The sequence below is a fragment of the Protopterus annectens genome, chromosome 17.part0 (genome assembly GCF_019279795.1).
Source record: "Protopterus annectens isolate FY-2018-M chromosome 17.part0, PAN1.0, whole genome shotgun sequence".
NCBI lineage: Eukaryota > Metazoa > Chordata > Ceratodontiformes > Protopteridae > Protopterus > Protopterus annectens.
The window spans coordinates 367289500-367313707 of NC_056751.1; the positions used below are offsets into that span (position 1 = coordinate 367289500).

General features: G+C 39.0%; 1 protein-coding gene across 1 annotated transcript in view; it reads left to right on the top strand.

The window, feature by feature from the left end:
• LOC122791394 (malignant fibrous histiocytoma-amplified sequence 1 homolog) overlaps positions 1–24208 on the top strand; it is a 1282214-nt gene that overhangs the window by 667422 nt on the left and 590584 nt on the right. The window contains exon 6 of the mRNA XM_044059133.1: positions 3036–3526. Coding sequence (XP_043915068.1) covers positions 3036–3526 — 491 coding nt within the window. The remainder of the gene's footprint in view (positions 1–3035; positions 3527–24208) is intronic.

The following is a 24208-nucleotide window of genomic DNA, read 5'->3' on the forward strand; positions in this document are numbered from 1 at the left end:
AAAATTGTCTAAAAAAAGAAAGAAGAAAAAAAAAAAAAACACAAACCAACCCTTTTCCCCTTACAAAACAATTTTCCTGGCAAGGCTAGTATGTTTGCACATCGTGAATAGCTGCACATCTGAGTCTCTGACTATTTCATACAAAGCAGTGTGGAATTTACAAAAAATCTGTGATGGGCCCTATTTCAGAACTGCCCTGCAGCAGTACCAAAGTTTAGATCTGACTCACGGTACCAAATTGTTATAGTCATAAATAAATAGCATTAAGAATTTACTTTATATGCCTTTACTCAGGAACAACACTTTAGGATGTGCAAACAGAAATGTTATTTTTACAGTGCTGGGAGTCAAGTCTTCATAGCCCTTGATGAAGCATTCTCACTTTACATACAAAAACTGTAATTTTATACATTTTCTTGTCAAACTGCTCATGGAATTCCATTACTTTATAATGGCTGTGTCCTGTAGAAAACTTTGCAAATGTTCTCATCCCTCGTGATTTTCACCTCAAACTTCATGTGAACACCTTCCTATACATGATTTGTCTGCTTCCAAGGGGTCACCTGCCCTAGTAAGAAAATCATTCGTAGCCTGGAAGAGTTAGGCTAACAAATTTGTTTTTGTAATAACTACATGCCTCACTTAATGCAACACGTATTATTCTCTCTTATTACATACTAAAAGAATGCAGTTTGAAAAGAGCAGTAATACTGTAGCTTATGAAGCTGTATTTTAACAGCCCTGTATACAAATTATATTTGTTTTTTTTTAAACAGTACCAAGGACCAGGCGAAGCCTGAAAGAAAGATTCTGCTTAGCCTTGTTCAAGTAATGCTAGTTCTAATGCATTCAGACATAACAATGGTACCATATATGTAACTGTGGGTCCACAGGTCATAGTGGATGGATTGTGCACTACTTCAGGTTCCCTGGGTATCACAGGCAAATATAATGGCCTCGAGGTAGCTAAAGGGAAACTGAAAGGGGAATCAGGATACCCCATTAGTACTGCAAATAGCACAAAGTAGCACTTCACCCACTGCCCCTCTTAGGCTCTTGGAAAGTCCCAAGTGGTAGCACAGTTTAAATATGCATAAGACAGCACAAATGGGTAGAGTGAGCACAGGAGGTGTCCATTGTAGACTCCATACCCAAAGCTGAGGGCTAGAATGACTCACAGTGATAAATAATATAGGTGAACAACCGTATGGTTAATTAACCTAGGAACCAATACAAAATATTTGTCTTCTAACACTTTGAACTAATAATAATAAACTTAAAATGTGCAGAATAATACTGAAACAATAATTAGTTCTAGAATTACTTGCTAATGAATGATATTAAATAGTAGTAGTAGCTACAGACTAAAACAGTGTGCAAGTCTGAGTGAACAAACAAGGAAAAAGGTATATCATTGTTGAAGTTCACATTTGTAGAAAAGTACTGTGAAATGAGATGAAAGTATTGTATGTAGTCCATGGTTTAGGACATAATCCAGGAATCCCAGCCTTGTCCACCTTTGCAACCAACTCTGTCAAATGGCTCAGTGGACTGTGTATGTAAGGTCCATTTCTCATATCAGCATAATTCCCTTCACACTATTGAATTGGGAAACATAGCATGCTCACTGTAATTTCATCTCACTGAACAGGTCGTAACACATTTACAGTTTAGTCTATTCACACAATGATCAAAGGCACATTAATAGTACATATATAATGCTGAGTAACTGGCAATGATAATCCTTTACTGGCTTTTGCTTCTCATTCATTTTCTAAACTAGTGGCAGAGTCCAGATACTGTTATACTGTGGGCCTGAATCTTGTTTGTCCATTCATTCATTTAACCATTCATTCTGTAATAACCCATTTAAAACATTGCAGAGTCCTAGGATTGCCAGAGTCTGTAGTGGCAGTCAGTGGGCACAAGGTACTGAGAGTAATCTGGAATGAGGCACCAACCTACTACAGAAATGTTGATGTTGGGAACAGTTAAAAAAAAAAAAAAAAAAAAAAGGTAGGTAGACTTAGTTGTTGAGCTTATTACAGACCCAGACCTATATACTTCGATATATTAAATAATTCTTAACTGTCAACATGCAAACTGCAGGAATTTATAGGGTAAAAATCAATCAGTTGCTGGTTGTCCTAGACTGCCACATTGAGGAGCTCCATGAAGCTGAGCTGTGACTCCTTATTAGGGTGGAAGTATCCTTCCTCCTAAAAATATGTATGGGTGAATCTTACAAAAAAAAACTGTCTTGCAGTAATACAGGTTCTGTTAGAGATTAACAGCTGTACCAATGATTCTAAAAATACATTGAATCATTTTCAAGTATTCTTATGGAAATGGATGATGGGAAATTATTGTAATTGTTTAAATCCACTGCTACCTTTTATAGTGCAGATAGGATCTTCTACCCTTAGCACTTAATGCTTTATTTTCCTTGCTTTGTAAGACCAAGAACAAACAGTATGTCTTAAGGACAGTAGCAGCAACTTACTGAAAAAGAAAATGCATAAACAAGCAGTAGATGCATTTACAATTGTAATACTGTAAATATAAACAGTAAAATTACATTTGGTTATACTTTGTGATTACTGGCAGCCACTACTAATTTTCATATAACAGTAAACTAACTTGAAATTTGTGGGCTTTTCAAGTCCATTTTCTACTAATGTGTCTTAAGTTGCAGGCACATATTTTGCACAGAGAGGGCAGATGGTCAACGAGTTTTTTTCACAGTGGAAGTAATATTCATTTTTTCTTGTCCACGTATGGAAAAGTGTCTTATGATTTGCAATTGTGGAGCAGAGTGTACTTGATAACTTTTTCAATGTTTATAAATATGGGCCACGGTAGCCAGAATAGTTGCCTCCAATACTTGGATATTTGTAACATAACTTTCTGCATGTAGTAATATGATGTCTTGATGGTCTTAAATGACCTTAGAAAGCAGGTTGGGTCTGAGTTTGAAAGTATGTACATGATGATATACTTTTACATTCATTAATATAGGCTTTTTGTTTTATTAGACAATTATCAGGCATGATATAGAAAAACAACTGAAGAATATTCCAGTGGCAATATTGACAGAAGAGAAAGCTTTTTCAAGGGATGTCAAATCCTGGATTGCAAAGTTTAAATGCAAGGCTATGTTGGACCTAAAAGCAATGAGAGCCATGGTTAAACACTTACTCCAGCCAATGAAATCTGATGAAAGGACTGATGTTATTGATGAAATGCTTGGTGGAACTAACGAAGAAGGAAAACTTTTTAATCTTTTTGTGTATTTTCAAATCTGCCTTCCAGTGAGAAATGCAAATGGTCTGAATGTAAAAGCCCCGGAATTTATACCAGGGAAGAAATGGGAACCAACAGCAGACTCCAAAGTGAACAGTTATTTATTCCCTATATACTTACTGACTAACACTGAGGTCACTGAGCAGTGGAAACATGACCATGAGCAAGACCTCTGTTTCCGCTTCTGCTTCTTACCAGAAATTCCTGAAGGGTTTTTTCAAAGGTAAAGAATCTTTATAATACAGAGTCCTGAGAGGCTTAAATTCATTTGTCCTACTCTGCACAGCAAAAGAACATTTAGCTAAGAGTGCTGTAATGAAAGCTGAGTCAAATGTTGTTTTCTCCTGCAAGCTAATGTTATTGGTATCCCATGCCCCTTATCTGTCACAGTTCACTAATCACTGCCTCAACCAACATTCTCTGTTTCTTTCCATTTCCTTCTGAAAGTCTGTTACAATATATTTCTTTCTGTAAGAAATTTGACTTTACTGGGTATTTTAAATGAACTGGGCCACAGGTAAAGACAATTCAGGTGATTGTATGGTCTGCTTTTATGATGGCCAGTGTCCCTCATGTTGATAAATGGTATCCCATCTACTCTCTTTTTTTTTGTGAGGGTGGTGAATATTACCTTAACTATCCCCATGCATGGAGGGGTGTGGTTAGGCATACTCTGCATGCTCAGTGGAGTAAATTTCACAGAAAGATTATTGCTTCCTGCATTACTCGAGGATGAAGTGCAAAGTTTTTTTCCATTTCTTTTTGTTATAATTATGCCCTCAACTTGTAAAGTGGACTTTCTTATTCTAAAATGGGTAGTTTTTATTTGGTTACTTCAGTGGAGCTATATTTTAGTTTAATAAACTGGTGTTTCTGTTTACTGAGCAGACGTCCAGTTACTTCCTGATTCCATGATATCCATCCCTGCCTTCTGATGATGTATGGGGGGGTGAAGCAATTCTGTAATGGGTTGGCATGTTTTCTACAGTAAGCAGCAAATTTTATTACAACGTAACCAGAGTGCAGCAGAGTTACTCCATTAGATAATAAATTAATGAACAGTTATTTTCAAGTGGAGAACAGTAACAAAACTAAGATAGAATAGGATAAGATTCTTAGTAAGGTGTATAGTGCTTGACATGCTATGTATAAAATGGATGTAAAACTAATAAATCATTACCAAATCACTGAGGATACCAGAAGACAAAGATGCTGGTAATTTAAATAAATGCACAAAATGCTTTAATAAAATTAATATTGCAGTAAGTGCTTTTCATCTCTGTTAAGCCACAAAAGGACTTGGGACTTCATCAAATTATCGATACCAAGATAATGAATGCTTAAATAACCCAACAAATGTTCACATGGCTAGATCACATGACCAAAGTTTCTCCCAAGCTTTATTTAAAATGACATATACAATTAGATCACATGACCAAACTATTTTTCTTAAGCTTTTTTTTTAAATGACACATCCAATTTACTGAATTATTTAACCCTTTAAAATTGCAGGCACCTAATTTCATCTAATAGATATATTGTAAGTATTCCAAAAATTATCCCTGCTGCCACTTGTGACATTGATGAGAGCATGATCAAGCACATACAAACTTTTTGAAGTTTCTACAGACTTTACAGTGTTTAAAAAAAAATCTTTCTGACATATGACATAATTGTGCTTATAAATTATATCCTTTAACCTTCTGTTAGTTTTTCCTTTGTAGAATGACTTAAATGAAGATCAGGTGGCAGTAGATACCACATATGCAGACTTACAAGTGAAGTACAGCTGTGTACTATAGGTATTGGTAATGCTGTCACAATAAACATTTCTCGTAGAGCTTTCATTTATTATATCTACACATACTGCAAATGTATATAAAAAGTATTATAAACAATAGCTCATTACTGTTCAAAACATATACAGTGATTGGTCAGTCTAACTAGCGTGCTCATTGTAAATCGAGCATTAAATGAATAGAAAAAAGCCCTTCTGCTGAAGTACCATTGAGTGGCCAGACTTTGTTCTATTAGTATGTGCTACGGAGGCATATGTCTCAACCGTCTAGATTTTCACAGAATGCCCAGATTTTGCCTCATATTTTTGGTCTGTTTCTCATAAAATTTGTGGTTTTCTGACAAATCGCTGAGGAGTGAAGTCAATAAATAATGACACATATTTCAGTTTCAGACTTTATATCCTTCAGACAATGCCTAATAACCCAAATCTTGTTATTCTAGCAGCTTTCTAAGTTTATAAGAGCAACATTTACAGTCAATCCCTATTTTGGAGCCCCCCCATTTAAGGCTTTATCCCCATTTCTTGAGCTAAGAAGTTGAGAGGTATGTACTTACGGCAGAGCAAATACAAGGAAAATCAGGTACATTCTGCAAAAATAAAGAAATGCACCTGATTTTCCTTGTATTTCTGCCCTGTTTCTCTCTCGTACCTGTAAACTGTCTGAATTTTATAGTTAAAAAAACAACAGAAATCTTCCTTTCTCCATTGCTTGTTTTCATTAGCACTGATGTACTATGCAAGCATGCGGACATAAGTTCTATAGGCATGCACATTACATCAATAAATGTGGGAAAATGAGGAAACAACGTGGAGGAACACTACAGCACCATTATACAAAGACATTATTTAAGAAAAATAAGCAATTTCTTTCTTAAATAATGTTATTGTGTATTATACAATGACTAACCATTAACACTCAAAAACGGACATGCTGATTGGTCAGCCCAGCCAGCGTGCCCATTGCAAATCAAGAATATACTTAAAATCCACGAAGAGAGAGCACCAGAACACAGGAGCTGATGAAGTTTTAACATATAAAACGAAAGTGCTTATCTGTGAATTTTATCTGTGTTATTAAACTTCATTTTGTACTGCACAAGTTGTAGTAAATCGAGAGTACTAATGGTATAAGAGTCCAGTTGTTCAAGTATCGTTGGGTGGTCAGACTTTTTTTTTTTTTTAATTGCTATCTCTTAGACAAGCATTAGACTGAACGAAGGACTCTGAAACTAAAAAGAATGTCATTATTTAGTGACTTCATTTCTCATTAAATTTGTTTTTTTTGTCCAACAAAACACTGAGGAACAAAGTCACCAAATAATGACAGGCATTTTAGTTTCAGACTTTTTCTTTCAGGTAATGCACACGTGTTCACATTTTTTCAAATAAAAGATTGAGATGTACGTGAGACCACAGAAAATACAAGGAAAATTAGGTATGTTCTGCAAACTAAAACATATCTGATTTTCCTTGTATTTTCCCATCTCTCTAGTACCTCTAAACGGTTGGGCAATTACATTTTTTTCTTTCAAAAAAAAAAAAAAATAGCAACAGAAGTAGTCCTTTCTCTGTTGCTTGCTTGCTTAAGCAGTGATGTACTGTGTAAGCCAGGGAATGCAAGTCCTATATACATGTGCAGTACATTAACATGGCCTCAAGCCGAATACCAAAAAATGCACCATTATCATCCCCTTTGTGGAGAGTGACGTCCCCACAAATTATCACATTAATAACAATGTCCTAAGCATGCAGTCAGTCGTGAGGGATTTGGGCACCCAGGTTGATAGCAACCTGACTTTTGATCACCATGTTGCTTCCGTTGTGCAGAAAGCCTTTTACATGCCCCACCTCGTAAGTAAGGGTATCTCATCCAGGGACAGGGAGGTCATAACATCCCTGTATTCTTCCCTTATAAGGCCCATTATTGAGTACAGCTCCCCTTTCTGCATGTACCTTGCAAAGCATATGCAGCAGCTGGAGAAACCACAGAAGTTCCTCACCAGGAGAATCCAGGGCCTCAAACATCTACCATACACAGATAGGCTAAAAGCCCTATCCCTCTACTCAGTTTCATATAGACTCCTCAGAGATGACCTCTGTCTTGCATACAAGGCGATCATGAGTCCCACCTTGATGGGACTGCTGCATATCCACAGGTCAAGCTCCACTCGAGTAACCCATATGCATGGCCTCAGCCTGGTCTGTGACATCAAACAGAGTTGTTGGTGGGACAGATTTGTGTCCCAGAGACTCCCTCATCTATGGAATAGACTCCCTCTCCACATCAAGCAGAGTACCTCTTTACTCCATTTGAAGCGTAACCTGGATAACTGGATGGGAAACAGAAAATATACCCCTGGGATTCTACTGTGTCTCTGCTGGACAAGGGGCATCGGGTGCTGATTTGTCCATGCATGGGATAAACTCTTGGCTAGGCGTATAAGGGCCTCAGGGCCAATAGCCTAGTAACTTCCTATTATTATCAAAGGGCAGAATCAAGAAACAATGTGGAATAACACCACGGCACTGATATACTAAGACATTATTTAAGAAAAGTAAGTACATTTCTTTCTTAAATGATGCCATTGTATGATAGCAATGATTGATTTCTGGGTGTGGTATAGTGAAGATTTACCCACAGTTGGCTTTGTTTGATCACTTGGGCTTCACCCTTGTGATTAAACCACACCAACCATGGGCAAGTCTTCACCCTCATGACCAAACCACTCCAACTGTGGGTAAATCCAGCAAGTACCCACACCCAGCCGTGGGTTTTTGCTATAGTAATTACACTTTTTGTCTACTTCACTACCTGTTCATGTGTTTCTTCCATCATTCCCCAGGAAACTCTTTAAATTCTATTCCCTCTTGATAAGAAACTATGGGGTGCCACCAGCATAGTTCAGTATTTCACTGTTTCCCAACAGAATTTTTTAGCATTCTTAATGACTCCACTATCAGTACTGTGTGTGATGCACATAGCAGCTTTGTTTTCATTTTGGGTCTTCTGAGCACTGAAATCAGAATATTTACTTTGATGTATTACTTTTGAAAGCTGCTTCTTTTAAAACAGAATCAGTAAAATTGAGCACCTGTTCAAATTTCAAACCCTTAACAGAAAACTGTTAGTCACAAGGGAAGATCATCTTTCCCTTTGTATATCTTTGGTAGAGTAAAGGTCACACCAATAAAGTAATAGGGTCTTCCAGCATAAAGTAGTAATAAACATGTGAAATCCTATCTTCCTTTCATACAGATATAGCTATATATGTGCATATATGTGTGTGTGTGTATATGTGTATATATATATATATATATATATATATATATATATATATGTGTGTGTGTGTGTGTGTATATATATATATATATATATATATATATATATATATATATATATGTATGTATATGGGTCTACTTCAGGCGGAGACCATATGATCAAAATTTCACAACTTTGAACACCTGAAATAAAAAGAAAACAAAAAAAATTTTCCTGGACATTTTTGCAGTGGGGCATCCCTGCTAATTAAATATACCAACTCTGAGATCACACTACAGCGAGGAAAAGGGAAAATTTCCCGTTCCATGCTGTACAGTGATCTCCGTTCAGAATGTTCAGAGTTTGAAATTCAAAGTTTTAAAACTTCGATCATCTGAAGGGGGCAAGCTTATATATATATATGTGTGTGTGTGTGTGTGTGTGTGTGTGTGTGTGTGTGTGTGTGTGTGTGTGTGTCTCTGTGTGTGTGTGTGTGTGTGTGTGTGTGTGCATATATACACACGTACAGATAGGAACATAAAAATATATGTAGACTTTGTAAATATCATGTTTATGAATATATTTATAATGGTGTCTTTTGTGTAGCAACTGCACCTGTTGACTAATATAAACATCCGTGTCCATGATTACTGGTCATAGGATGATACTAGGCTATTGGCCTGGAGGCCTTTATAAGCCTTGCCAAGAATTTTGCCCATGTTCCCACAAAGTCAGCATCTGCTTCCCCTGTCCAGAGGGGACATAGTTGAGATCCCAGGGGTGTATTTTCTGTTTGCCGTCCAGGTTCCTCTTAAAGAGGGCTAGAGAGGTACTATGCTTGACATGGAGGGGGAGTCTATTCCATAGATGGGGGAATATTTGAGTCTTTGGGACAGACATCTATCCCGCTGACAAGTTCTATTAATATCACAGACCAGATTGAGGTCTTGCATGTGGGTTGCACGAGTGGAGTTTGACTTAGGGTATGCAACAACTCCATCAAGAGTGGATCTGAGATGGCCTTGTATGCCAGAGACAGGTCACCTCTGAGCAGTCTGTACGAGACTGAGTAGAGGAACAGGTCTTTTAGCCTATCAGTTTAGAATAGGTGTTTGAGACACTGGATTTTCCTGGTCAGGAACCTCTGTGGTCTCTCCAGCTGCTGCATGTGCTTGGCAAGGTACATGCTGAAGGGGGCATTGTACTCAATAATGGGTCTGATAAGGGAGAAGTACAGGGATGTTATGATCTCCTTGTTCCTGGATGAGATACCCTTACTTAGGAGGTGGGCCATGTAGAAAGTCTTCCGTTAAACGGAGACAATGTGGTGGTCAAAAGTCGGGTTGCTATCAACATGGGTGCCCAAGTCCCTCACGACTGACTGTATGCTTAGTACGTTGTTATTAATGTGCTAATTAGTGGGGACTCCATTTTCCCCAAAGGGGATAATGATGCATTTCTTGGCATTCAGTTTGAAGCCATGCTTCTGGCACCAGTCTTTTGTTTGGGTAAGGCCCTCTTGGAGGATGTTCACATCACTAGGGGAGTTTAAGACAGTACTCAGCTTGCAGTCATCTGCAAACTTGGTCGGCCACAGACCACTGGTTTTGGCTTGCACCTCAGGAAAGCATATCCCAAACAGTAGAGGCCCCAAGACCGATCCTTGGGTACACTGCTTGTTATGGATCTACTACTAGAGGTGGCTCCCCCTATTTTGACTGAGTGGGTTCTATCATAGGTTCATAGGTTCATAGGTAGGTACTAGGCTATCTGCCCTCGGGCCCATACAAGCCTAGCCAAAAAATGTACCCTGGCTTTAGCCACCCAAGAAAATTATTTTCCTGTGCCCCTGTCGAGCAGAGCCATAGAAGTGATCCCCGGGGTGAATTTCCCATTTCCCATCCAATCATCAAGATTTTTCTTGAAGAGTGCTAATGAGGAGCTCTGTTTGACATAGATAGGTAGTCTGTTCCAGAGTATGGGAAGTCTCTGGGACAGGAATCTATCCCTCCAGCATGTTCTGTTTATTGTGGTAACAAGGTTTAGGTCCCTGGAGCGTGTAGCTCGGAGGGATTGGGATTTCTTTAAGTGTAGCATGTCCATCAACTCTGGGTTTGACATAGCTTTGTATGTTAGGCAGAGAATACCCCTGAGTAGGCGATATGCGATGGAGTAAAGCTGTAGTTTTTTGAGACGGTCTGCATAGGGCATCTGTTTGAGGCCTGTAATCCTCTTTGTGAGGTATTTCTGTGGTCTTTCCAGTTGTTGTAGATGTCTTGTGAGGTACATACCAAAAGGGGCGTTGTACTCTATAATGGGTCTAATGAGTGAGGAGTAGAGGGGAACAATGACCTCTTTTTTTCTGGATGAGAATCCTTTTGTGATGAGATGAGCCACGTAGAAGGATTTCCTGACCACTGTGGCGATGTGATTATCAAAAGAGACTACTGTCCACCTGTGTCCCAAGGTCTCATCACATTTTCAGCATTAAGTAGACTACCAGCTATGTGGTAGTTCATGGGTACAAAGTTTTTACCAAAGGAGATGACAATACACTTTTTGGCATTGAGCTTCAGGCCATGGCTTTGACACCAGGTGTCTGTCTCAGTGATGCCCTTTTGTAGTTTGTCCACATCGTTAGGAGTTTCAATTATGGCTCCTAGTTTGCAGTCATCTGCAAACTTTGTTAGCCAAAGACCTTCTGTGTTGGCCTGCACTTCAGAGAAGTAGATACCAAACAGGAGAGGACCCAGGACTGAACCCTGTGGTACTCCCCTTGTCACTGGTCTGATGTCAGATTTGGAATCCGCTACTTTCACAGTGTGGGTTCTGTCCGTGAGCCAGTTGGCAACCCATCTTGTGACATAGGGATTTATACCTAGTTTAGTGAGCTTATCTATAATTCCGGAGTGGAGGATGGTGTCGAAAGCCTTGGCGAGATCTAGATAAGCTGTGTGAACCATTTTACCCTCATCTATGGCTTTGGTGAATGCTTCAAAGAAGTCAGTCAGGTTTAGGAGACATGATCTGCCTTTTACAAATCCAAACTGGGTAGGGTCCAGAGTTTGGAGATTACCAATGTGTTTGTTTATGAGTTCCCCGATGATACGTTCCATGGCCTTGCAGACCAGGCTCATCAGGCTAATGGGGTGGTAGTTCCTGGGGTCCGTCATGGCTCCCCCTTTGTGGAGTGGGATAACCATTGCGGTGTGCCATTCAGTGGGTACATAGCCTGAGGTGAGGCTATGATTGAACATGGTACTTAGGTAGGGTGCCAGTTCATTCTGTAATTCGTGTAGAACGCAGCCTGGGATATTGTCAGGTCCCATGAATGCTGTGTTCTTGGCTTTGGAGAGTGTGTTTTTTTACCTGTGCAGCCGTGATTATAGGAACTTTGCATTCTTCCGGTATAGAGATGGGCCCTCTAGGGGGTGAGAGGGGGGGTAAAGTTAGCACTGAAGCTATCTGACAGAATGTTGGCAATATCAGTTGGTTCTGTATATTTAGTGCCATTGTGCTGTAACTCAGAGCAGATCTGAGTGTTCCCATTTAGATTCTTGACATAGCTATAGAATGCTTTGTGGTTGTCTTTAGAGTCAGTGGCATCAGTGAGCCAGTTAGCTACCCATCTGGTAATATACGGGTTGATGCCTAGCTGGGAGAGTTTATCTATTATGCCTGAGTGGGGAATAGTGTTGAAGGCTTTGTCTAGGTCAGGGTTGGCAGTGTGCACCATCTTCTCCTCATCCATGGCTTTGATGACTGTTTTGAATAAGTTGATCAAGTTAAACAGGCATGATCTTCCTTTGACAAAACCAAACTGTATGGGGTCAAGCGTTTGGAGGTTGCTAATGCCCTTGTTTGTAAGGTCCATGGTAATGCGTTCCATGGTTTGCAGATCAGGCTAGTTAGGCTGATGGGCCTATACTGTTGACACCCCCCTTCTCTGCCATCATAACTCTGATGCTATCTTCCTGAGGTAATTTTTAAGTATTTCTGTTTCATCTTTAGATACATTGTACCAATTCCTTCTTGGAGCATTCATTATTAATTAGAATTGCAGCCTTAACAGTTGCTCTCAAAAGCTCCAAGCACCAGATATAAAGGGGAATTAAATTAACTTTAGTTATATAAAATGTCTTCTTTGTCATTAGCCAGTGTTTTGCCCTTAAATAAAATTCTCAAATTTAATTTTCTTGTAAAGGCTTTAAGGCTGTTTAATGGTATCAACAATGTTTGTTTTCTAGCAGGAGCAAAGGCAAAACCTGATGAAGGAAATAAATAAAGGGCCTGATTCCAAAAGATTTGCTGTCAGTGTAAGTAACCACTTATTCGGAGAGCAGGCTGAGAGCAAGTGTTTTGAAATCTGACCCCCCCCCTGGTGAAAGCAAGTCTTTTGAAATCTGGCCCAAAATCTCGTATCAGTTAAAACCTTATTGGACAAATACATTTTAAACTTAATTGGTATATTTACCATTTTCTCTATGCTGCCTGCCTCTGTGGTTAAGATCCTTGCCATTTGTTTCTAATGCAGGGTTACTAAACTGCTTCTGACCAAGTTTTTTGAACTGATTTCTGAATTGCTGTAGTGGAAAATTCATCTTCTGATAAATGGTCCACTGTTTGATTTCTCAACATTTGTCGGTTGTGGGACATCATTTCCCTTGATAGTACTTGGTTTTGAATTTCTTTTTTCCTTATACCGTGTTGAACTGTTTCTTGGGTAACTTGGAAGAACACTTCTGTTGTCTCTTTTTCTGGAGGCTGTAATAAAAATGCTTGTGTTGGATTTGCTAGCTTGTTTCTACAAGAGTATACCTGCTGGCACTTTCAGTGATGACATCACTGCTGTGTCTGTCATCCTTTTGCAAGTAGATAAAGTCTGTGAGGTATTTTTGTTTCTTTATAGAGCTTGCTGTTCAACAAAACCATATGCTGCTCAATTTCTGTATCATTTAATTAATCATATCTCTTTCAACCACCTCAGGTTTAATATCTATAAATCATCATTTTTGCTCTACACACTTAATAACAGTTGCACCTTTTCTCTTAGCTGGTTTCTGTGACCTGTTGTTTTCATTACTGTAATTCTGTATTACTTTACTTCTGATGTGGTGCTTTCTAACTTGCCTTCAAAGACCCTCTGTCAGGAAACAGACATACATCCTCTTCAGATTACCCAATGGAATGTGCCAAAATGCTGCCAATACGACTCCCAGCTGCTCATTTCCTTAGGGTATAACCTTTATCCACACATTTACTTTCTTTATACAACAGTATGCCATATAAATCAATGTCTAAACCTGTGATGTTCTTTTTTTCTTTTACCATTTTAGCCCAGAGGACAGTGTCTTACTTATTATACAGCATCTTCTTCATACATACCATAAATTCCTTTGTACTCAGATTTCATCTGTTTACATTCTTTAACATTTTGCATCATACTCCTCCTTCACACCAAAATGTCATGTAAACCACACATCCATAATTACCAAGAGAAAATGAAGAAAACAAAGGCCCTGATTCTAAAAGATTTTCTCAAAGTGTAAATGACCACTTACACTGAAAGTAGGTTGAGAGCAGGTATTTTGGAATCTGGACCATGGAGTAAGCCTGTTTATCGACAGGCCTTACACCAAAGTAAGTCACTTATACTGAGAGCAAGTCTTTCAGAATCAGGGCAGACTTACACTGAGAGCAACTCTTTTGGAATCTGGCCCATAGTATAATTTCTTAATTTATTAATTTATATTTCCTAGTTACATACAATAGCACTGTAATTTTCAGTTGATAAACCATTTTTCAGTACACATCATTCACTTTTTCTGTATAATTGATCTGAACACTCTGTGATGATATTACACCAAGATAAAGAAGATCAAATGATATACCTTTGATGCCAGTCTTCTGTTATCTTTCTGTTTCATACATGTCACATGATAATTAGCAGTCATCAACAAACTGTCCTCCCATTCCTTATGTCTTCACCTCCACATCCAGCACATTTTATCGCACTGCAGGGAATTACTGTGTATCTTAAATTTTAAATTGAATGCTATTAACATTTACTTCAGATGTTCTTCATGTTTCACTGTTGCAGCCATCACATTTGGGTTATCTACCTGCAGGTAGCCCTCAGCCGTCCTGAATACCAGAGTCTTCGGATGTCTGCGTCAGATGCTGACACTTCTTCCATGACGTCAGGGATATAAAACATGCAGCTGACGCCATTACATCAGTCTTTCTTGCCATGCGGTGCCTGAAGCAGAAGCAGTTCACAAGTGCCGGTTGGCCGACTCCTGAAATTTTCGTTTTCGAGTTTCAGACCTGAAGTCTTCAAATGATAAGTAACCTGTTGTGGATCCTTTTTTCTTGTTCTAACCAATGTCAGAAAAAATGAACAATTGTCTTGCCTGTGGAAAGCACATACCTAATAGAGATTTTCATTCTTACTGCGTCACCTGTTTAGGCCCAGACCACGATGTTCCTCGCTGTTGGTTTTGTGCCTTGTTCAACACCTGAACTATTCCTCGTCGGGCTATTTTTGTAGCTAAATACTTCCATTCTCCATCTCTGTACTCCGAAATGGCTTTGTTAAGCCATCTGACTACTGATTTTCCGAAAAAACGTAAGGATAAAGACAGAGACAGACCGCATAGGTCCAAAACTGCTGGCGATGCTTCCGTTAAGTTAGTCGCCAGTCTGCTGGTACTCAGTGAGGCGCTTTCGCAGCTCCTGATACCTGCTAGTACAAATTCGCAGGCTTCTACTGAGACCAATTCGGAGTCCGGTATGCCGTGAGATGCTTCTTTGACTATGGAACCTGCAGATGTCTCTAGCTTGGATGGGTCCGGAGCCGCTGTGCAGACACCGGCTACTGAGGGTGTATTCAGGCCTACCAATTTTCATATTAAACCGACGACTTTGTTTCAAGCTAGAAGTACCGAATTCCTCAGGCCTAACACTCGCACTATGCCTAGAAAACTGATGACCAAACTGCATGCTCAGGCCCATATGCCTCAAAAACAAATGATTAGAGTGGCTGAAGACCTTATTACCGTAATTAGGGGAAGCTAGCCTTTCCCCTCTGAGACCTAGAACTGATTTTCTTTCTTATTCTTCTGATCAGGAATCTGATATCTCTGTTCCTTCTGACTACCATGATTTACCCTTATCTACTGATGAGGATTCTGATGCAGAGGATTCCATTCCCTCTGCTTCCCCTCCAGAAGATTTGTCTTTTGGTGAAACCTTGAATACTCTTAGGGAGCATTTCCGCTGGGAAAGCCAGGACTATTCTGAGTCCAAAAAGAGACTTAGGGAATTTTTACTCCTGCCTCAACACAGGCCTCTAGCTACCCCTTCTGTTCTGGAGATTGTAGATGATGTTTTCTTGGAATCCAGCCTTACCCCTGACACTTTGCCTCCAGCTCCCAGGAAACCTGACAGGTACTACAGAGTACCTAACTCTCACAAATTCCTCTTCAAGAATCCTACTGTGGATCCAGAGACCATTTCCCAAGGACTAAAAGGCATTAAGGTTACTACTGCCAGAAATTCTACCCCTTCTGATAGGGACTCTAGAGCTTTAGACAGATGGGGTAAGAAGATATGCACTACCATTAGGGCTTTAAATTGCCAGTTTCATATGTTAAAGTATCAGCAGCATATTATAGGACTACTTAAACAGAAAATGACGTGGATTCCTGACTGTGCTGAACACAAAGATTTGCAAGAGTTAATGCATTCTGCTGAACAAGTTGGTAAACATACTTTGCAATGTGGTTTTTATGCTTTAGAAGCATCTTGCAGGGATGCTGTCACTGGGTCTGTACTTAGAAGGCATGCTTGGCTTAAGGAACAAAACTTGCCAGATCATGTTAAAGCTAAATTACTGGATTCACCCATAAACCAAGACCGCCTTTTTGGCAACAAACAGAAGTCTTCAAAAGGATGGAGGAAAAAGCTAAATCTATGCAAATTGTTAAAGATTTCTTACAAGTACAGCCTCCTAAATTCAATAGGCATTGGCCTTCAAAGAACTGGTCTTTTCCAGTCCCTTCCAGGCCTTCTCAGTCCAAACCCAGGAGCAGCAGACCACCAAGACTTCAGTCTCAGGCTATGCACAGATCTAAGTGGTGGTGGGCTCTCACTTGCAAAGCAGGGAGTAGTAAGCCACCCCCTATGGAAAAACGGCACAATGACTTATCCTTAACTCTTCCAAGCCCTGCTCAACTACTTGTTCCCTTAGGAGAAAAGCTTGCCCTGCATGCAAAAAACTGGGAACTCATTACCCAAGACAAATGAGTTTCAAATAGTTTCCCTAGGATACAGATTCCACTTCCACTCACTCCCAACCCCAAGTGGATGGCCAGACCTCTCCCCAAATCAGTGGGCGGAAGCCCAAAAACAAGTTCTCTCTCTCCTCAGTATCAGGGTTATTCAACCTGTCCCAGAAGAACAAATGGGACAAGGTTTTTATTCAAGACTGTTCCTGGTTCCCAGAAAAGAAAACTCCTGGCGTTCTATCCTGGACCTTTCTATTCTCAGCATATTTCTGGTGGTTCCAAAATTCAAAATGCTAAGTCTTCAACAGCTTCTTCCTATGCTAGCCAAGGATGCCTGGCTGGCAACCCTAGACTTAAAAGAAGCTTACCTGCACATCCCAATAAGGGAATCCTGCAGACAATACCTACATTTCAGGGCAGGCTCCATGCACTATCAGTTCTCTGCACTTCCCTTTGGCTTATCTACTGCACCCAGGGTATTCACAAAGTGCCTAGCTCCAGCCATTGCATTTTGCAGGCAGATAAATATTCAGATTTACCCATACTTAGACGATTTCCTGATTCAGGCAGAAAGTCATGACTTGCTATTGCAACACCTGGCATTTGTAAAGAGACTTCTGACCTCACTGAGGTACACCGTCAACAAGAAGAAATCACACCTAGTACCCTGCCAACAGATTGTATTCCTGGGAGCAAGCTTGAACACAACTTCCCAGATGCCATTCCTCACTCCAGAGAAGGAAGTTCATTTGACAACCTACTGGCCACAAAATCCCAGCTATCTGCAAGAAAAATCTTGCAAGCCCTGGGGTTCATGGCCTCTTGCATTCTGTTAATTTCATATGCATATGAGGAAACTTCAATAGTATCTAAAAAGTCTATGGTGTCAACATTCTCAGGACCTGGAAACAATGATTCCTATCATTCCTTGTCTAAGAGCAGAGTTCCTTTGGTGGTCAGAGGCTTGCTACCACAACAAGGGACTCCCTTTCACTCTACACCCTGCCGCCCAAAACCATAACAGACACATCAGACTATGCATGGGGGGCTCACATGACAGGGCAGTGTATTCAGGGCAAATGGAACCCAAAACAGATGCACCTACATATCAATCAGAAAGAAATGTTAGCTGTACAGAATGCTCTGACAGCCTTCAAAGACCTTATTCTTCCAGGACAACTATTGGTAAAGACAGACAACACCACAGTTATGTGGTACATAAACAAGCAGGGGGGAATCCATTCCCACCCACTCTGCAGACTAGCCATGGCTGTGTGGAACACAACCTTGAGCTACTAAGTGAACCTGCAAGCTCAAGTCCTGCCAGGCAAACTAAATTCACTGGTAGACGACTTAAGTAGAAATCTCATGGACCCACACGAGTGGAAACTGGAACCCAAAATATTCAAGCTCTTGAGGAACAAATGGGGGGCACCAGAGGTAGACCTGCTTGCCTCCCCTCAGAACTGCCAGTTGAACAAATTCTGCACCAGAACTCCCCACAGTCAAGCTTGGAAAGTGGATGCCCTGTCCTTTACCTGGGAAAGCCTCTTAATTTATGCCTTTCCCCCTCTGGCTCTCCTCTCGAAGGTTCTACTAAAGATCAAACAGGACAAGCCAAGGACAGTACTGATTGCCCCAGACTGGCCACGCCAGCACTGGTGCCCCCTTTTCCGCAATCTGACAGTGCTGCAACTATGGCACCTGCCTCAGACCCCTTCCCTGCTGTTCCAGCAAGCAGGCCAGATTCTGCACCCTCAGCTTCAAGCCGTGAACCTTGCAGCCTGGCTAATTACCTGAGCTCACCTCTAGCAACCCTCAGTAAGCAGGTGCTGGATGTCATTCTTGAGGCAAGGAGGCCTATTACTAGAAAATCCTATTCAGAAAAGGGGAAAATATACTGTTCCTGGAACAAGGCTCAGTGGATGGGCAAAACAGTGCACAGCTTACCTCATATTCTAGATTATTTAACAGAAGTGCTCCACAAGGGCCTATCTTTCTCTTCAGTTAAGATTCATGCCCCTGCCATTTCAGCACATTATAATACTGAGCCACCCCTATTCTCTCATCCCCTGCCAAAACAGTTCCTTAGAGGAGCCAAAAATTTAAGGCCCCACCAGGAGAGCTCACACTCAGCCTGGGATCTTAAATTTGTAATGGAAAAACTCACTTTCCCCCCACTTTGAACCAGCTGCTACAGCAGAGTTGAAATTCCTTTCTTGGAAAACAGCCTTACTTCTAGCCATCACTTCAGCAAGAAGAGTGTCTGAACTGCAGGCCTTCATGGCAGTGGAACCCTTCATTATCTTCCATGTGGACAGGGTTTCCCTCAGGACTAACCCATCCTTTATGCCCAAGGTGGTGTCTAGTGTGGCTCTAAAGCAGTCCATTCATTTGCCTACTTTTTTCCCTAATCCTCAAAATAAGGGGGAAAGGATACTGCATTCTCTGGACGTGCACAGACAGCTTAGATTCTATTTGGACAGAACTAAGCCTCTCTGAAAATCTGACCAGCTGCTAGTTAGCTTTGCTGCAGAGACAGAAGGGAAGGCCATTTCAAAGCAAACCATTTCCGAATGGATAGCCATTGCATCCATTTCTGCTACAAGCACCATGGAAAACCTACCCCACAGGGGATAAGATCACATTCCACCAGGGCTGCATCTACCTCTATGGCATTTCTCAGAGGAGTCCCTACCAGGGACATCCTGGAGGCTGCTATCTTTAGTTCTGTACATACTTTCACCAAGCATTACCACCTGCCTATCTTTTCTAAATCCAGAGCTGGATTTGCCACAGCAGTCTTACAGGGCCTGATTGCTAGCCCCAATGCTCTTTAACTGCCTCCACTCTTCCTTAGCTTTGGGAATCAACCCAAATGTGATGACTGCAACAGTGAAACATGAAGAACATAGTACAGTTGTGTACACTTAACATAAATGTAAAAAGATGATAGCGATAATGAACGCCAACAAGTAAATCGCTTTTTCCACGCAAAACAAACTGCTAAGTACCTTCGAACTTGGAATAACAATGTCCGCAGTCGTAGAAACACTGACAAATGTTTATTAACTCACAAAGTTTAGCGCTTTCACTCACATAAAAGTGAGCTTCTTCAGAAAATTATAGCAGCTGTTCAAAGATGTTTAAATACCGCCATTGACGCCAAAAACCATCAGCTTTTTAAAGCTAACCTACCTAAATAACAACTCTCATGTAATAAATCTAAAAAATCTATAAAACCTTTTCTAATTGCAGTGAAAAATAAAAATAACGTGTGTAAAAATATAACATATATACAAATATGTAAAAAATATGTAAAACAATGTACATATATGACATATAAACAAAACACCCGACAAATGCACATAAATATGTGATTATATATATATATATATATATATATATATATATATATATGCTAATATCTAGTGTGTCTGTCTTTTCCTATTTTCTAAAAATAGGTTTGATGGATATATGTTCATTCAGTCCAGGTGGGGTTGTGGCATCCGTATGTAACTGCCACCATAACTCCTTATATGAAAGTGCATTTTTATAATTGCCCCCCCTGGCATTTGGTGTTTCTAATATAATATAGTATAATTTCTATTATTATTATATAATATAATTTCTAATATAGCAAATTTAAACATGTGATTAACTCCATTCTGGTCTGTATGTTTAAATAAAGCATTTTTTAGATCTTTAGTCTTAATACTGTACAGATGGGAATAAATTCACTCCCTTAGTTTTCTTTCTCTCTTCCCAGTATAATATCCAGCACAAGCCTCACATTTAGCCAAGTATATTACTGTTTTAGAGTTACAGTTGCTCTGTTTAAATGTTATCTTGGTTCTGTTGACATTATCCAACAACAGCCCTGTGCCTTCAAAAATGGAAGAGCACTGATTGCATGCTCCAAATCTAGATGTGTGTGCCTTTGTGTCAGGAGTTCTGTTACCATCCAATCCCCTTTCTAAAAGTGCTTTTAAATTACTCCCCATTTTAAGCACAAAAGTAGGCGTAATGCCCAAGATGTCTATCTTTTCCTGGTCGGTCAACAATACATTCAAATTTCTAGTTAATATATCTTTAATTTGGTTAGTATGTGATCCATACTCCAATATACAGGCCCTTTTATAAGCCTTAGCATTTTTTCTTTTGTTTTCTGAATTGTAGTGCAAATGGTCAACCATGACCTTAGCTCCTAATAATGGGGTGTACTTTCTTCCCCACTCAATTGTTTCATATTCCATAACCTCTTTCATCATCTTAAGATCATACCCCCTATCCTTAAATAGTTCAAAAATGTAACCCAATTCCTCAATCATATCATCATAGTCAGATGTCATTCTAAGGGCTCTGATGCATTGTCCCTTAAATATATTGTGTAATAATTTTCTAGGGTGATTACTACTGTATTCTATGTATGAATTGGAAAAAGTGTTCTTCCTGTAAATCTTAGACTTAAAACCGGTCGTACTATTGGAAATGAAGGTGTCCAAATATGCACCTCCTGTGTCACTACAGTCAGAAGTAAATTTCATATACTAATTACTCCCATTAATGTATTCCATAAATATGTAAAAACACTCCTGGTCGCCTTCCCATAAAATGTAGATATCATCCAGAAAACGTGAGTAGTATTTTATGTTACTGTAGTGGTGACTCTTAAACACAACCTCTTCCTCCCAATCAAGCATAACTAAGTTTGCAAAAATGGGGGCACAAGCTGCCCCCATGGCTACACCCTTCATTTGCCTAAATAGTTCACCCTCATAATATATGTAGTTGTGGTCCAAAACTATGGACATGAGTTCCATAATCAGACATATTCTATCCCATTCGAGACTACTATGTTTTTTGATGCTGCTGGTAAAAGCATCCATTCCCTCATCTCTTGGGATACATGAAAAAGGGTTTAGAACATCAGTAGATCCAAATAAATAACCTTGTTTCCAAATATCTACTGGATAATTCATAAGGAATTCCCATGAGCCCTTGACCATATGGGGTATGTTACCATAGAGGTGTTTGAGCATGGAATCCACTGCAACTCCTAAAGGAAATGTTTTGAATTTACTGCCAGAAATTATTGGTCTAAACGGTGGGTTATCACTGTCTTTGTGTACTTTAGGAATACCCACAAGGGTGGCCATTGTAGGATGATCTACTCTTAAAAATTGTATAAGTCCTCAGATGCCCGTCCATCTAACCAGAATTCTTCAATATGCAGATCTATCCATCTGTATGCTATGTTAACTTCATTTAAGGATACAGTTTCATAATTCCCTGAACCATGAAGAATGTCATGCATCTTGGAACTATATACTAAACTGTCATATAACGCTATGCCTCCTCCTTTATCTGGCTTCATGACCCTTATGTTTTTGTCACCTCTTAACCTATGCAACACAGCTTCTTCTTCTAATGATAAATTGTGTTTAATTTTTTTCTTTTTGTTGTTATTTTTAAACATATATCTGCTGTGTTACTAACTTATCATACACCTGTACACTAGGATCCATTACTGGAATAAAACTACTTTTTCTCTTTAAGGTGTCATTATTGATAGTGTTATAGCTCCCATTGTCCTTAAATAACAACGCTAAGTTTAGCTTCCTAATAAACAGTTTAAATTCAATCAGACAATTCACTAGTCTGAACCGAGTAGTAGGAATAAATTTCATTCCGTTGGACAGCAGACTGAAGTGTGCTTTGTCTAAAGGCATTTGAGTGTAATTAAATATTTTAAACTGTTTGTAACTGGAAATAATTCCGTTACTAATGATATCGGGGTCAACTATAAAGGTATCATGAGTATCACTCAAAATTCCAACCTTCTTCTTACTCTTATTCCCATCTAATACTTGTGATTTTTCTTCTTCCATTTTCCTCCCCCTTTCCAGTCTGATTGACTGTCAACATTCCTGTCCTGATAAAAATTTCCATAATTATAATGTCCTTCATGTGTGTAATAAGTTTGATGTTTATTCTGGGGACCTTTTCTGCTATTGCTATTATGTGTGTCTATGTCCATGTCTCCTACTTGTTGTCCCCCTCCCCATGAGTACACTAGACCTTTGTTGTATTGTTCCATGTCCCTATTAATTTTCTTGCATTTCCTATCGTAAGCTTTTTTTCATTTTGGCATGTGCTAAGTCAAACTGTTTTGAATATAACTTTTCCAATTGTCACACATTAAATCATTAAGTATATAACATCATTCAGTTGTTCTACTTCATTTATAATTTTACAAAATTTCTCATCATTAAATTTTAACAATTTTTTCATATACTGTATTCCAAAAGAATCAAACAACTCATTAAATTCATTTTTTACATCATTAGTCAAATCCAGACCCATGGGTGCTTTAAAAAATCGTAACCCCATTGGCACCATGTTGTTATCGATACATTGTGATAAGTATGCATTATCTAACTTTATAGTATTAATCATGTTCAACTTTTTCCCAAATAAATAAATTAAATCTTTTAAAGTACTTTTAATTTATTATTGGTGAAAAGATTTAATTTATTTATTTGGGAAAAAGTTGAACATGATTAATACTATAAAGTTAGATAATGCATACTTATCACAATGTATCAATGACAACATGGTGCTAATGGGGTTACGATTTTTTAAAGCACCCATGGGTCTGGATTTGACTAATGATGTAAAAAATGAATTTAATGAGTTGTTTGATTCTTTTGGAATACAGTATATGAAAAAATTGTTAAGATTTAATGATGAGAAATTATGTAAAATTATAAATGAAGTAGAACAACTGAATGATGTTATATTTAATGATTTAATGTATGACAATTGGGAAAAGTTATATTCAAAACAGTTTGACTTAGCACATGCCAAAACGAAAAAAAAAAGCTTACGATAGGAAATGCAAGAAAATTAATAGGGACACGGAACAATACAACAAAGGTCTAGTGTACTCATGGGGAGGGGGACAACAAGTAGGAGACATGGACATAGACACACATAATAGCAATAGTAGAAAAGGTCCCCAGAATAAACATCAAACTTATTACACACATGAAGGACATTATAATTATGAACATTTTTATCAGGACAGGAATGTTGGCAGTCAATCGGACTGGAAAAGGGGAGGAAAATGGAAGAAGAAAAATCACAAGTATTAGATGGGAATAAGAGTAAGAAGAAGGTTGGAATTTTGAGTGATACTCATGATGCCTTTATAGTTGACCCTTTATAGTTGACCCTGATATCATTAGTAACAGAATTATTTCCAGTTACAAACAGTTTAAAATATTTAATTACACTCAAATGCCTTTAGACAAAGCACACTTCAGTCTGCTGTCCAAGGGAATGAAATTTAGTCCTACTAATCGGTTCAGACTAGTGAATTGTCTGAGTGAATTTAAACTGTTCATTAGGAAGCTAAACTTAGCATTGTTATTTAAGGACAATGGGAACTATAACACTATCAATAATGACACCTTAAATAGAAAAAGTAGTTTTATTCCAGTAATGGATCCTGGTGTACAGGTGTACAATAAGTTAGTAACACAGCAGATATAT